This window comes from Drosophila simulans, chromosome 2R (genome assembly GCF_016746395.2).
Source record: "Drosophila simulans strain w501 chromosome 2R, Prin_Dsim_3.1, whole genome shotgun sequence".
NCBI lineage: Eukaryota > Metazoa > Arthropoda > Insecta > Diptera > Drosophilidae > Drosophila > Drosophila simulans.
In genome coordinates, this window is record NC_052521.2 from 9,932,582 (window position 1) to 9,945,646 (window position 13,065).

Consider the following 13,065-nt stretch of genomic DNA (forward strand, 5'->3'; position numbering starts at 1 on the left):
AGGCCGTCCGATAGGATCGACCATCGATATCGACGAACGATAGGGCCGATAGGTTCGGACAAATAACGCCTCCTGCTATCGAAAGTCGGGTCGTGCGTCAACGTTAGCGAAAAATGCAAAATTAAATATGTTGTGAGTAGCGAGCGATGCCAAATCGAATATGTTGTGAGTTTCGAGCAAGATCCCCGTCAAACGGACTCCCCGCCAGCCAGCGGTCGCCATCCGCAGCCGCCTGGCAGCCACCCGAAAAAGTCCCCCCCTCGACAAAAAAAAAATTTAGCAGCACCGAAAACGTTCCCCGAAATGCCAGTGTAAAGTGTGTTTTTTCGCCAAACAGTGCTGGCCATTAAGCAAGGCCCCCCCATAATTGTTAAACAAACGAATCGAATCGCGAAATCTTCGAATCGCATTGCTATCAAAATTTTTTCGTTTCGTTAACGCCCTCGCTTATATTTGTGTGTATTCGTTCGTAAAGCAGTGCGCAGCAAGTCGCACTGCTTGCCCGAGAAAAACACTGCGAATAGGAAAAAAGTTGAGAAATATAAAAAAGAAATAGTTTGTTTAACTCAATGTGGTTTTCTTTTGCCACTAAACGGTGCTCCTAACCGAGAAGTTAGTTGGGGTCGCGGAACTACCTAGTGGATTGTGCATATTTTTGGGCTTAAAACGGGTGGGCTAACCAAAAAATGAAAAAAATGGTAGCTGGGGGTCGTGTGTGTTTACCTTAGCCAGTATGATGATGATTTTCCGGAATGCATATTCCCACCTTACCACCCATAATACCCCCACCCCCCCCCCCCCCACACATCGTCGTTCTTCTCCTTATCTCTCTGTCTCTCTTCTTTACTTGCAGTTCCACTGCATACAGAAAAATAAACAAATACAAGAAGCATAAAATATGCAGAAAATTAAATACAAAAGGAGCCACTAAGTGTTTCGTGTGAAATCAATTTGAAGACCGCTCGTCGTCGTCGTTGTCGTCGTACATACTTTTCCGTTTCAATTACACTACAATGAATATTTGTTGAAACTTCGTTGCATTTACAGACTGGTGTTTAAAAACAACAACAACAACAAGAAGAAACGTTAAAAACCAAGAACAACAACAACAACAGCCCTCATACACACCGAAAACTAGAAGCAAAAAGGGAAAATTATATATAGATATATATCTACATATATAAATAGTATCGTATCACACATTTACATTAAAAGGAAGCCGAACAGACGTTATCGTAACTTTTATATTACAAAGCACCAGTAAAAAATATATAACCAACTACACACGTTCCTTAAAAACAAATGTTTTCCAAACCGCAAACCAACTAAAAACGAAATGCTTTTGAAATTAGTTTAAGCTAACTAAAAAACGTAAGACCAACCAACGCACCGCAAAGCAAATCGCGTGATTAAACTAAAAATATTTAAAACAGACCGAACATCGGCAGGGAACCAAAACAAAAATTCAAAGAACACGATCAATCCGGAAGAACTGCAATCGGCGTACTAAAACCCGAAATTCAATATTTTTTGTATAACATAGTGGTAGCTAAAACAAATCGAGACGATAACCGGAACATCTTTTTGGAGAATCTCGTCTGAATACCTTTAGTCCCGTGTCTCCGTAATGTTAAGTAAGTAATACTGAATACTGATTCAACACAAGAATCGTAATATCGTGGTTAATTTTCGACACGACCACTTGTTGGTTGCTAAAAACTGGCCGAAAAGTATTATAATCCAAAAATCGAATTATTCTCCAGCCAACTTTAAAGGATTCAAACCATTCCAATATATTTATTTTTGGCAAAAGCCATGCTTTTCTAACTGCAAGATCTTATACAAATGTTGTAATTCATAATGAAAGGGTACTTTTGTATCTAAAATATCAGCTCATAAATACTCAAGCGAAAAGAGGGTGAGGATGCGATAAGGAACTGCATGAGTAACGTAAAGCTATTTCCGACTTAGAAATGGCTTTTCGGAAATAGGTTGCATTAGAAAAGTGATTTTCAGAAGAGCAGTAGTCGTCTAAAGATTAAGAAGGCAAATCAAACGTTATCTCCGAGTGGTTTATCATAAGCATATACAAAATGTAAGGCAGATAAGACCAGTTCGCGGTGGGTAAGTCTCCCTCTGATTTGGTGGCATGATATATCTGGCAAACTATTGTTAAAAAACGCTTCATTGCGCCAATTGCGTGCCCCTGCCCCTGAATTTTGCTGCCACTGCTAATTAGATTTTGTGGCTTTGCTCAGCGAGCAATGTGTTCCGTGTGCAGCAGTCCTCCCGAATCCTATGCGTCTAGCCATCATTATCCAGATCTCCATATTCGCCAACCAGAGCCCGCCGAATTCCCCTGGTCAGACTTTTGTCAAAATTATTGCTAGGTATTCCATCGATATTTGGTAGTGGTCATGCTGAAAGCCTTACCTCGACCCATGTCAATGTGTTCGCCAAACGAAATTGGATTAGCCATCACTCGATATATAAACTGGGGGTTGGAAAAGAGAGGAAATAGCACCAGTGGTTATAGGCTATATTCTATAGGCATGCCCTATGCTGAACCCATGAATGAACCACGGATTCGGGTGGACTCATATCTTTAAAAGATAAAAGCAAATTAAGAATCGGTTTTAAAGTTTATGCAATGGTATTCCTAGTTTTGTGTATAGAGCTGTGTTTTTGTACCATGAATTTCACTAGGTGGCTTTTTTTTTCCGAATTAGAATGGTATGCCAATTCTTCTTATCCATAACCTGCTTGGTCCACCCAATTGGAGAACACTCTCGCGAACTTGTGGCCAGCGAAGCCATATATTTTCCAAAATCAGCTTTCTTGCATTGAACTTGGCTGAGGGGCATTGTGGCGACCGCTTCCTCAATCTATTGCCACCTGGTAGAGGGCGATCCCAGGTCTGCGCAGAGAGAGCACGCCCAGAACTTAGAACCAAAGCCAATGCCATGGTCAGAGGAAGTCCCGGGGTAGTCATGGGTAGCCATGGGCCATCTATATCCGACGTCGTCATCGACGTCGCTAGCTAGTGGGGCAGGCTAGCAAATATGAAATGTTAATTGCCAGCACGGGACACAACGCGGCGAACTCTCGTTGGGCCAACAACTGTGGTGGTCCGTAGCAGAAATAGTTGGATAGATCCTACAGTTCGGTTATGCAAGCACTAAATCAAAGCTTTGTCTCCTTTCAGATGTTCTTGGATCGTTCGATGTGGTCTTTGTTCATTAGTAGCCATCACTCTCAGCCTCCGAGTCACCGAAATCTGGTCAAGAACTTAGCGTAGACCCGTAATTAGCAATAGCAATAGCCAAAGAGAGCCTGGATCGTAAGCGCTGGAGGAGGTCTGCAGAGCGAGCAAAGCCGAAGTACAAATGCACCAATCGAAACTGAAACAGAATCTATAACTTGGAACGGGTGAATTCAGCGCCCGCCATACAACCAATTAGCTAGGTGTCCGAGGGTCCAGAGAAGGGAGTCCAGGAGACCATCCCACCATCCAAACAGCATACATTTTATATACGGAACGGCCTGTCGAGCGTAGTGGCAGCAGCACGCGAAAGCGTCTATAAATCTAGTTAGCATGGAGTGCTGTTTATCGGAGGAGGCCAAGGAACAAAAGCGCATCAATCAGGAAATCGAGAAGCAGTTGCGCCGGGACAAGAGAGATGCGCGCCGCGAGCTTAAACTGCTACTACTGGGTAAGTGGAGCATGGCCCATTTCGATTGCACTTAGCCTGGCTTAATGCAATTGAAACCGCCTCGCTAATTGCATTGTATGCCCGCCGCTTATGGTTATATATATTTTCCAATCCTATATCCCCAGGCACTGGCGAGTCCGGGAAGTCCACATTCATCAAACAGATGCGTATTATCCACGGCAGCGGTTACTCGGACGAGGACAAGCGTGGGTACATCAAGCTGGTTTTTCAGAACATATTCATGGCCATGCAGTCAATGATCAAGGCCATGGATATGCTGAAGATTTCCTATGGTCAGGGAGAGCATAGTGTAAGTGATTCATTTACCAAATCAGAATACGATTAAGCTCAAACAACATCTTACGATCCACAGGAACTGGCCGATCTGGTGATGAGCATCGATTACGAGACCGTTACCACGTTCGAGGATCCATACTTGAATGCCATCAAAACGCTTTGGGACGATGCTGGCATCCAGGAGTGCTATGATCGTCGTAGGGAATATCAGCTGACTGATTCAGCCAAATAGTAAGTTAACCGTTGGCATGCAAAGGGAACGGATTAAATCCGTCCGCAAAATGACCCAAAAACGAACTGATGAGACTGAAACTACCGAAACGACTATGCAAACTAAATCAATTGTCTTGTTTATGTATAGTTATCTGAAGGATCTCGATCGTGTGGCTCAACCTGCATATTTACCCACTGAGCAAGACATTTTAAGAGTTCGTGTGCCCACAACAGGGATAATTGAGTATCCCTTCGATTTAGAAGAAATCAGATTTAGGTACATACCATCTTTCTACTCTTACTTCATTGCATGTGCATGACCTCTTGTTTGGTTTTGGTTAAAATATATTTTGTACTTTGTAACTACACACTTAAGAATTTCTCCAGCGCATGTTTCTTCAAGCAAATAATTCAGGGACCTAGTTAGGGCCTTCAGCGAAGTTGATGGACTGAGACGGGTTGCAAAACTACTTTTGCCACTGTTTTTGGTTCTGTTCTTTGTTTTAAAAGTTTATTAATTTATCTGATTTAGCTACTTGAGCGATCTAGCTCGAATTGAACAGGCTGATTACTTGCCAACCGAGCAGGATATTCTGCGTGCTCGAGTGCCGACAACTGGCATTCTTGAGTATCCATTCGATTTGGATGGCATTGTGTTTAGGTATCTATTAAAAATATCAATTGGTGATTACCGTCAAGGCTAGAAATGTAAATGGTCATTGTAAAGCTAGTGAAAGACGATGTCTTACAATTTAGTTACAAATAGATTCGTCGCTTGCGCTCTAGAATTAAATGCTTGTATGTTTGGCCTTAAATGTAGTTAATTTGTTATTTAACTTTCTTACAATAATATATTTTTCCTTATAAACAGAATGGTAGACGTCGGAGGTCAGCGATCCGAGAGAAGAAAGTGGATTCATTGCTTTGAGAATGTGACATCAATTATATTTTTGGTAGCGCTATCGGAGTACGATCAAATCTTGTTTGAATCTGATAATGAGGTATGATTTCAAGTTATGAGTACATTTGTTCTATCAAATAATCAAATGTACGCTTTCACAGAATCGAATGGAGGAATCTAAAGCTTTATTTCGTACTATAATTACATACCCTTGGTTTCAAAATTCGTCAGTTATTCTTTTCCTGAATAAGAAGGACTTGTTGGAGGAGAAAATAATGTATTCGCATTTGGTAGACTATTTTCCTGAATACGATGGTAAGTGTTCCGAATGGTAAAGGTGGCCATAATTATGTACGATTTTATGCGGCAATGAACCAGGTCCAAAACAGGATCACGCTGCGGCCAAGCAGTTCGTTCTGAAAAAGTACTTGGCCTGCAATCCAGATCCCGAACGTCAATGCTATTCGCATTTCACAACGGCAACAGGTGGACTTTCACCTTATGTACTTAAGATCTATGTAATTGCCTCAAATCGCCAATATCATCCGTAGATTATTTGCTAGTTTTCGTAGAACCTCGCTAGACGTAACCTCATATTTGCCTTCTTATCGAAACAGGTCCTCAGCGAGATGCAATAACGGCCCGAGAGTTTATACTGCGAATGTTTGTAGATTTAAATCCAGATTCCGAAAAAATTATCTATTCTCATTTCACGTGTGCTACAGGTAAGTTTGCCGCCAGTTCGGTGTTTGGTCAGAAATTGCGTGTGGATGTGATTTTAGTTTTCAGCCTATAAGGGACTGGTCAAAAGGTAAACTTTTGTGTGAAAAACATTTACATTTGCATATTTGCTTTTGCCGCTGATCTAGAGTAGAGAGTAGTAGTGTATCGCTAGTCAAATTTGTAAACCTAAACGAACTGATTTCTAATAAAACAACGATCTCTTGGTAAACAGATACCGAAAACATCAAACTTGTGTTCTGCGCTGTCAAAGATACAATTATGCAAAATGCACTTAAGGAATTCAATTTGGGCTAAGGCGGGCAGTGCGGATATCAGGAAAAGTGGCAATGCAAATGAATTAATTATTTATTATGTATATGATTTGTTTTTCAAAGTCCCTCAATAAAAACTAAATATAGTCTGTTAAATATCGTGAATGGAATATGTGTGCAGTTTACTATCATAGTATTATCTGACAAAACCAAACTAACTACGTCTTCTTCTCTTTGTCTAGATACGGAAAATATAAGGTTTGTGTTTGCAGCTGTTAAGGACACAATTCTGCAATCGAACCTTAAGGAATATAATTTGGTCTAAACTGGATTTGGATCGAAAAACTATTTTTGTGATTTTTATACAAACACACATACACATTCATATAATTCCTTTTTCGCATATTTACTAAATATAAAAGAAGAATTGAGAAGCGAGCGAATGTGGCCGAAAATTAGGCATAAATTAGACCCGAGAAAGTTTCTTACGTTTGTTACATCAGGAACCGAAAATTGTAGCATAAATAGAATACTAAACTGAGATGCTAAAACCGCATCAGCAGAATGATGGAAAAGATGTATACATTTTAATTTGAGAGAAAAATAACACAAAATCTGATACAGCGTGACAACAAATAATCAGGGCAGAGTTTCTCTTACGAATATGACGATTCGTAAAACAATAATTAAATATTGCAGTACTTGTATTCTTTCTAGCGGCAAAGTTTTCAGAAAACGTTGTGTGATTTTTTTTGGTGTTTCGACTAGGAAAACTCTTGAAAGTCAAAAAGACAGTGGCCAGAAATGATTGGGATCCAATCGATAGAGTTTTTGGTTAGATTTGAATAAATCTGATGGTAGTTTTTCCTTCCTACACAAGAAACATGATTTCCTTGAAAAGTTTTTATACAAAATATCGTCCGAATTAGTTGTTGTCACTCTGTAGTATTTAAATAAATTTATTACTATAGTAACTTTTGTAATAAAATCCGAAACACAAAATATGAAACGTAAATTTAATCAAAAGCTTGATAAGGAACAACAAACTGAAACAACTTTGTCGTACTGAAGCATAACATAATAAAGCAACATTTTACTAAATAACTACAGAAAAACAAAAACATACTTTTGCGTAAAAATCCCCGAAATATATATATATATATTCAAAGAATTATATATGCAAGAAGTTTCTTATTAGAATTTCAGGGCATATAGGCGTGTAAAAATAATAAACCGAAAATGATAAGCTGATAAAATGATAAAATGAATGAAAACGAAATCACAGATAATACCGTATTTTTTATTAAGCTAAACAGTAAAGCGTAAATATTGATACTATTGTTTACCGGAATATTTAACTATACAAGAAAGCAGATATAATAATTCATAAAACGCATATGTAACAATTTAAAAATTGATTAATCTGCATTGCGCGAGCTCCATTCATTGTAAATTACGATTCGTATTAATACCATGAGAATGAAAAGAAAACAAATGAAACGCATGCAAACCAATACAAAACGATATAGGAGCTAGATTTGTATGAGAAACGCCAGAAACATTTACATGGAGCATTCATTAAATACGTGTTTGTAAAAATGTCGATAACCACCCATGCAACATGCAACAGCAGAATCCATACAACATATTGATATTTAATCAGACATCAGGTTAAATCCAATCAAATGCGATATACCACTGGTCGAGAAACACAACTATCAGAAGGGAAAGTTTTGCTCTCACGTACTTTTGTTGCCATCAAAATTTCAGTCGAAACATTGTTATCAAAAATAGCTTGATTTTCGTAATTTTTACATTAACTTTGTTAGTTGTTTGCTTATTTTATAGATCTTAATGTATGCAACAAGGGACTCGCTTTTGGCGGCTAGCCAAAACGGCGAGGTCTGCCGAGCGGGTCCAGTGTTTTGTTTTTGTTTTTATAATTTTAGTTTAATTTAATATACAAGGATAACTAAATGAGACGCACATAAATAGAAAACCCCATCAACAAATTATTTATGTAAAAATCCAAATAAAAACAATTCTACTCTACGCATATGTGGAAACAAAAAATAAATAAAATGGAAAACAATTGAAACGTACATGTATGTAAAATAAATATGAAGCAAAATGTTTTTCATAATTTAGAGTACACTTATTTTGTTCAACCGAGCGAGATTCCCTCAACCCACATCCCCATCACTTGGAGTTTAGTTCCCTCGGGGCCACAGAGGAGTAGACACTTTGCCACAACTCCAAGCGGAAGACTCTACCCACGGGAGTGGACAATTGAGAATCCTATGTCCGCGAATAACCAAAAACCAAGACGCATCTTAGTTTAAGTACGATTCAACAGTGTGTTGTATAAAGCTTTAATCCTCGTAACCACATCTAGTGAAAGTAAAAGTAAAGTAATTAAACCATTTTTATGATTAACCAATGGATTAGCTTTTAAAAAGCTTCAATAAGTCAATGTGTATTTTAAAAGATGTAGCAGAGAACACAATGAGAAGAAGCCAATGAGTTTTGAGGCCCGATCGGTATGGATATGGAATCGGTTTAGGTTCTTGCGAATATGCGAATACAAATTCACAGCTGGCATCCAATTTGGTAGCTCCGAGCTTGGCCTGGCATGTTTTTTATATCCACGGCATTATAGACATTCACACACTGACATACATATATATAGTTTTCCGTCCAATGAATTGCATCAGCATCAGCGAGCAGACAAAGTCTCCCATTTATTTTGATCCTTAACATTTTGTTATTTGTTTCTTCCGAAAATTCCATCCTTAAATACAAGAGTTTTTCGGCGGTTTCAATGATAAAATGTTCCGACTTTGCAGCCACACATACGCACACTATAAATTGATCGATTTCGATATGATTTCCCTAGCATTTTGTGCCTTTCCAGCATAATGAATACCCATATTTTATATAGGACAAACTCCAAGTGGGTACTCGAAACTTGATTTTTATGTACCACTACTGGAGCCTGTTAAATGCCCCAAAACATTCAGATTATCAGCATGTGTGTATGGCCAGATTGTTGTGCTTTGGATTGATAGATTGGTTCCTTAATTTTATGATACGCACCGATAGTCAGACAGTTGTATGTAAATATTTGGCAAATTACTCGCGAGGGGATTCGAAGGCCTCCCGAGAGATATACCACATAATCGAGCATGTGTATGTAAGTGTACATTAAACGCAAAGTGAACTATAATAAAATGAGAATTTGATATAAACCATTAATGTATGTATTTTGTATTTTTATATACAATTTATAATTTTGATTACACTTACAATTGTTACGATTAATAACTAAAATTACATGATAAAACCAAAGTAACGCAGATGAATCTACTAGATATGTATTTCCAATATAGAGATGCCGAGTACATAATACACAAATCCGACGATTGCTAAAGGAATTTCAGAATATTGTAAGGAATTAAGATTAAACAAAGTAAACAAAGAAATTTTCTAAGCAACAAACTCAAACAGAACTGCAAGCAAAAGGGACAACAATTTAAATGGGAAATTTATGTAATTGTGTAAATCTAGAGCGGAATGAAAGCGAAGGATGCAATTTGATCCTTCGGGCCGGATACTCGATAAGTATGGCCACGATTTTCAGATACTTGAAAACCATTTAGGCATGGCATTCGGTGGCTAGTTTTTACTTTAACTATGTATGTAAATGAAATGAATGACCACATTCCACATAAGAAAGCTTGAAAAGCAAAAAAAAAAATGAAAAAAAATCCTTAAAAAAGAATCCCGAATGAAAATCGCCCTTGACGTTGAAGAAAACTACATTATCGATAATAAGAATGGCTAGACGAAGTTTTCGGTTTTGAAATAAAACCCTATAAACTCAACATCGGGATAAGCAGTAAGAAATATTAGTTGTGAGTTCGGGCGACATTAGGGAGAAATAGTAATATTCGACTCTAGTTTCTCCATTGCACACCTAAGCATATACATACATACGTGTAAATCAGAAGCTAATGAAACATCCACTGGAACTGCATGCTTAGCCTAGGATTAAGGCAATCCACACAGACCCGATTTGGAGACAGAGACAGTCCAACATGTCCATGGGCCGACTATTGATAACTGTAGCATTTGAATTGAATTGATTGAATTGAATTGATATTGGACGGACGGGGTTTTCCTGGGTGTCTATACATTTGTCATACAAATCATATTGACGGAGCAGACGGCGATTGTATGCGTGGCAATTGTAACTAAACAAATTTTTTAGATAATTAAAAGTATCTATGTACACCTTAATATTAATGAAAAAACCAATATAATATAAATAAAAGTATATTGAAAAGACCTCATGCGTGTTTTGCTATTGCGACTATGATATGCTATCCTATACCTTTTTTGGAAAATGGATTTCGATATAAAATCAATATTTTAGTTTTAGAGTTTTAGAGTTTTAGAGCTGTGTGGTGGATTGGATTATATATTGGATATGCGCTCACTGGGAATTGGGAGTTTCAGAAATCCGCAGGGATGTTTTTAACGATATTTCTCCGGGTGTTCTGATGTGCTTTATCAAGAAGTCATTAAACATTTTTAGGGCTCGGGAATTAAATTTTTTAATTTTGGAAATCAAAATCAGTTTTCAGCCATTCTCGATGGGTTACGGACGTGCTTGTGAGCATCGCATAGAAGAAAAAGTCTGGTTTTAAGGACACTAAAAAGAAAAGTAAACGATACGAAAAATCGCATCTTACATCAAAATCTTTATCCAGCCAATGAATAACTACGCAAACTGATCGGAAGCGCACAAAAAAAGATACATTCTCGTTTGGATACTATCAAAAAGTGTCTTAATTGACCTAAAAGCAAAGTAAAGTTTACAATTAATTAAAGGATTCATAAATAAAGTCAGCATGGATATGCACTGCTGTTTATCGACCGAGGCAATGGAAAAAAGGCGTATCAATGAGGAAATTGACAAACAGTTGCGTCTGGAGAAAAAACGGTCTAAGCGCGATCTCAAACTACTGCTATTGGGTACGTGGAGAGGGGAATTGGGATGTATCCAGGATACAATGTGTGTATATCCACAGGGGCATGCGAGTCCGGGAAGTCCACGTTCATCAAACAGATGCGTATTATCCACGGCAGCGGTTACTCGGACGAGGACAAGCGTGGGTACATCAAGCTGGTTTTTCAGAACATATTCATGGCCATGCAGTCAATGATCAAGGCCATGGATATGCTGAAGATTTCCTATGGTCAGGGAGAGCATAGTGTAAGTGAATCATTTACCCAATCAGAATACGATTAAGCTCAAACAACATCTTGCGATCCACAGGAACTGGCCGATCTGGTGATGAGCATCGATTACGAGACCGTTACCACGTTCGAGGATCCATACTTGAATGCCATCAAAACGCTTTGGGACGATGCTGGCATCCAGGAGTGCTATCATCGTCGTAGGGAATATCAGCTGACTGATTCCACTGAATAGTGAGTTGGGACACCAGGAGCGACGACATCCAAAATGGTTTTTTAATAATTTTTTTATTTTAGTTTCTTGGGTGACATAGGTCGCATTGAACAGGCTGATTACTTACCAACCGAGCAGGATATTCTGCGTGCTCGAGAGCCTACATTTAATATTAACGTTTATCCTTTTGAGTTGGATGGCTATGTGCTGAGGTATAAATCGAAATTTTAGGGCGTTTTTCATTTATTTTATTATATAAAAATCTTTTTTGTTTATAAACAGCATGGTGGATGTCGCAGGACAGCGAACTGAGAGAAGAAAATGGATTCACTTTTTTTCGAACGTAACATCGATTATATTTTTGGCAGCACTTTCGGAATATGATCAGTTCATGATGGAATCCGAAAACGATGTATAACTTAAAGGCATTTTATTAAATAATAGCCAAAAATAATAAAATTGGATTATTGCAGAATCGACTGGAGGAATCAAAGGCTCTATTTCATACTATCATAACATTTGAATGGTTTAAAAATGCTTCAATCATTCTGTTTCTAAACAAGATGGACGTGTTGGATGAGAAAATAATGTATTCGCATTTGGTAGATTATTTTCCTGAATACGATGGTAGGCGGTAAAAAGTTATATAATCCAATTTTGATCAATATATTTGATTAATATTAATATTTTAATATTTTACTGGGATTCTTTACAAAACAGGTCCAAAACAAGATGCAAATGCGGCCAGAGAATATGTGCTACGTATGTTTGAAAGCATTAGTTTAGATACACAGAAAAAGATATATTCGCATTTTACATGTGCTACAGGTAAGTGAATTGTCTTGATTTGTTTGATTAAAATGCAGTTGTTCAATTCTTATATTAGGAGGTTATGTATTTTTGACAAAACAATGTTTTTGTTAAACATACGGTTCAATTTGCTATTGCATATTATGTAAAGTAACGTACAGCTTAACAAGTAGCTAAATAATACGTTACAAATCCCATCTAATTAAGTTATTTATTTTATTTTTAGATACGGAGAACATTAGGTTTGTGTTCGTTGCAGTAAAGGATACAATTTTGCAAAGCAACCTAAAAGAAAGTAATCTGTTTTAATATGAGCGTGGATCCCTAACTTTTATGTGGTCTCCCCATGAAGATAATAAAAATAAATTTTATTTTGTTTTTGTATTAGCACACATAAACATATATGTTTATGCATTCGCTTTATATATCAATCTATTGATTAAGAAATTATTTGCATGTCTTATAAATTCCTTGGCCAACGATGTAGCTGTATTATACCATTAGTTTTATATTATCTCTATGTTTTTTAGGACTTTTTTTTTTCGTTTGGTGTTTTTAATAAATAAAACACGTTATAAGAGCTCTGCATTGGTGGGCTCTTAAAAATAATTATTCGTGTTTTTATTGACATTACAAATTAACTTAATCTACATTAAAAGA

General features: G+C 37.4%; 2 protein-coding genes across 10 annotated transcripts; both read left to right on the forward strand.

Moving 5' to 3' along the window:
* Positions 1 to 7,223, forward strand: LOC6734190 (G protein alpha q subunit). 9 transcript variants are annotated; one of them, XM_039292149.2, is made up of 10 exons: positions 3 to 132; positions 1,544 to 1,634; positions 3,206 to 3,713; positions 3,839 to 4,023; positions 4,087 to 4,241; positions 4,756 to 4,884; positions 5,095 to 5,224; positions 5,286 to 5,439; positions 5,503 to 5,610; positions 6,080 to 6,284. In XM_039292149.2, the coding sequence occupies exons 3-10, from the start codon at positions 3,596 to 3,598 to the stop codon at positions 6,160 to 6,162; spliced, it is 1,062 nt and encodes a 353-aa protein (XP_039148083.1). In that variant the 5' UTR covers positions 3 to 132; positions 1,544 to 1,634; positions 3,206 to 3,595; the 3' UTR covers positions 6,163 to 6,284. The 9 variants fall into 9 exon arrangements, with proteins under 9 accessions (XP_039148084.1, XP_039148083.1, XP_039148079.1 ...); XM_039292151.2 differs by lacking the exons at positions 3 to 132; positions 5,503 to 5,610 and adding exons at positions 4,372 to 4,500; positions 5,742 to 5,849 and having other exon boundaries at positions 1,538 to 1,634; XM_039292150.2 differs by lacking the exon at positions 1,544 to 1,634 and having other exon boundaries at positions 1 to 132.
* A 3,800-nt stretch (positions 7,224 to 11,023) lies between these two features.
* LOC6734191 (G protein alpha q subunit) lies at positions 11,024 to 12,729 on the forward strand. Its single transcript, XM_002081184.3, has 8 exons — positions 11,024 to 11,156; positions 11,213 to 11,397; positions 11,461 to 11,615; positions 11,679 to 11,807; positions 11,878 to 12,007; positions 12,069 to 12,222; positions 12,316 to 12,423; positions 12,632 to 12,729. The coding sequence occupies exons 1-8, from the start codon at positions 11,033 to 11,035 to the stop codon at positions 12,712 to 12,714; spliced, it is 1,068 nt and encodes a 355-aa protein (XP_002081220.3). The 5' UTR covers positions 11,024 to 11,032; the 3' UTR covers positions 12,715 to 12,729.
* Positions 12,730 to 13,065: the final 336 nt, after the last annotated feature.

Bases quoted from the DNA above. Each gene is read 5' to 3' on its own strand.
- LOC6734190 (XM_039292151.2), top strand. From the start codon at position 3,596: ATGGAGTGCTGTTTATCGGAGGAGGCCAAGGAACAAAAGCGCATCAAT. The intron at 4,024-4,086 runs GTAAGTGATTCA...TACGATCCACAG, and splicing joins ATGGTCAGGGAGAGCATAGT to GAACTGGCCGATCTGGTGAT. The intron at 5,440-5,741 runs GTAAGTGTTCCG...TTATCGAAACAG, and splicing joins CTATTTTCCTGAATACGATG to GTCCTCAGCGAGATGCAATA.
- LOC6734191 (XM_002081184.3), top strand. From the start codon at position 11,033: ATGGATATGCACTGCTGTTTATCGACCGAGGCAATGGAAAAAAGGCGT. The intron at 11,808-11,877 runs GTATAAATCGAA...GTTTATAAACAG, and splicing joins TTGGATGGCTATGTGCTGAG to CATGGTGGATGTCGCAGGAC. The intron at 12,223-12,315 runs GTAGGCGGTAAA...TTTACAAAACAG, and splicing joins TTATTTTCCTGAATACGATG to GTCCAAAACAAGATGCAAAT.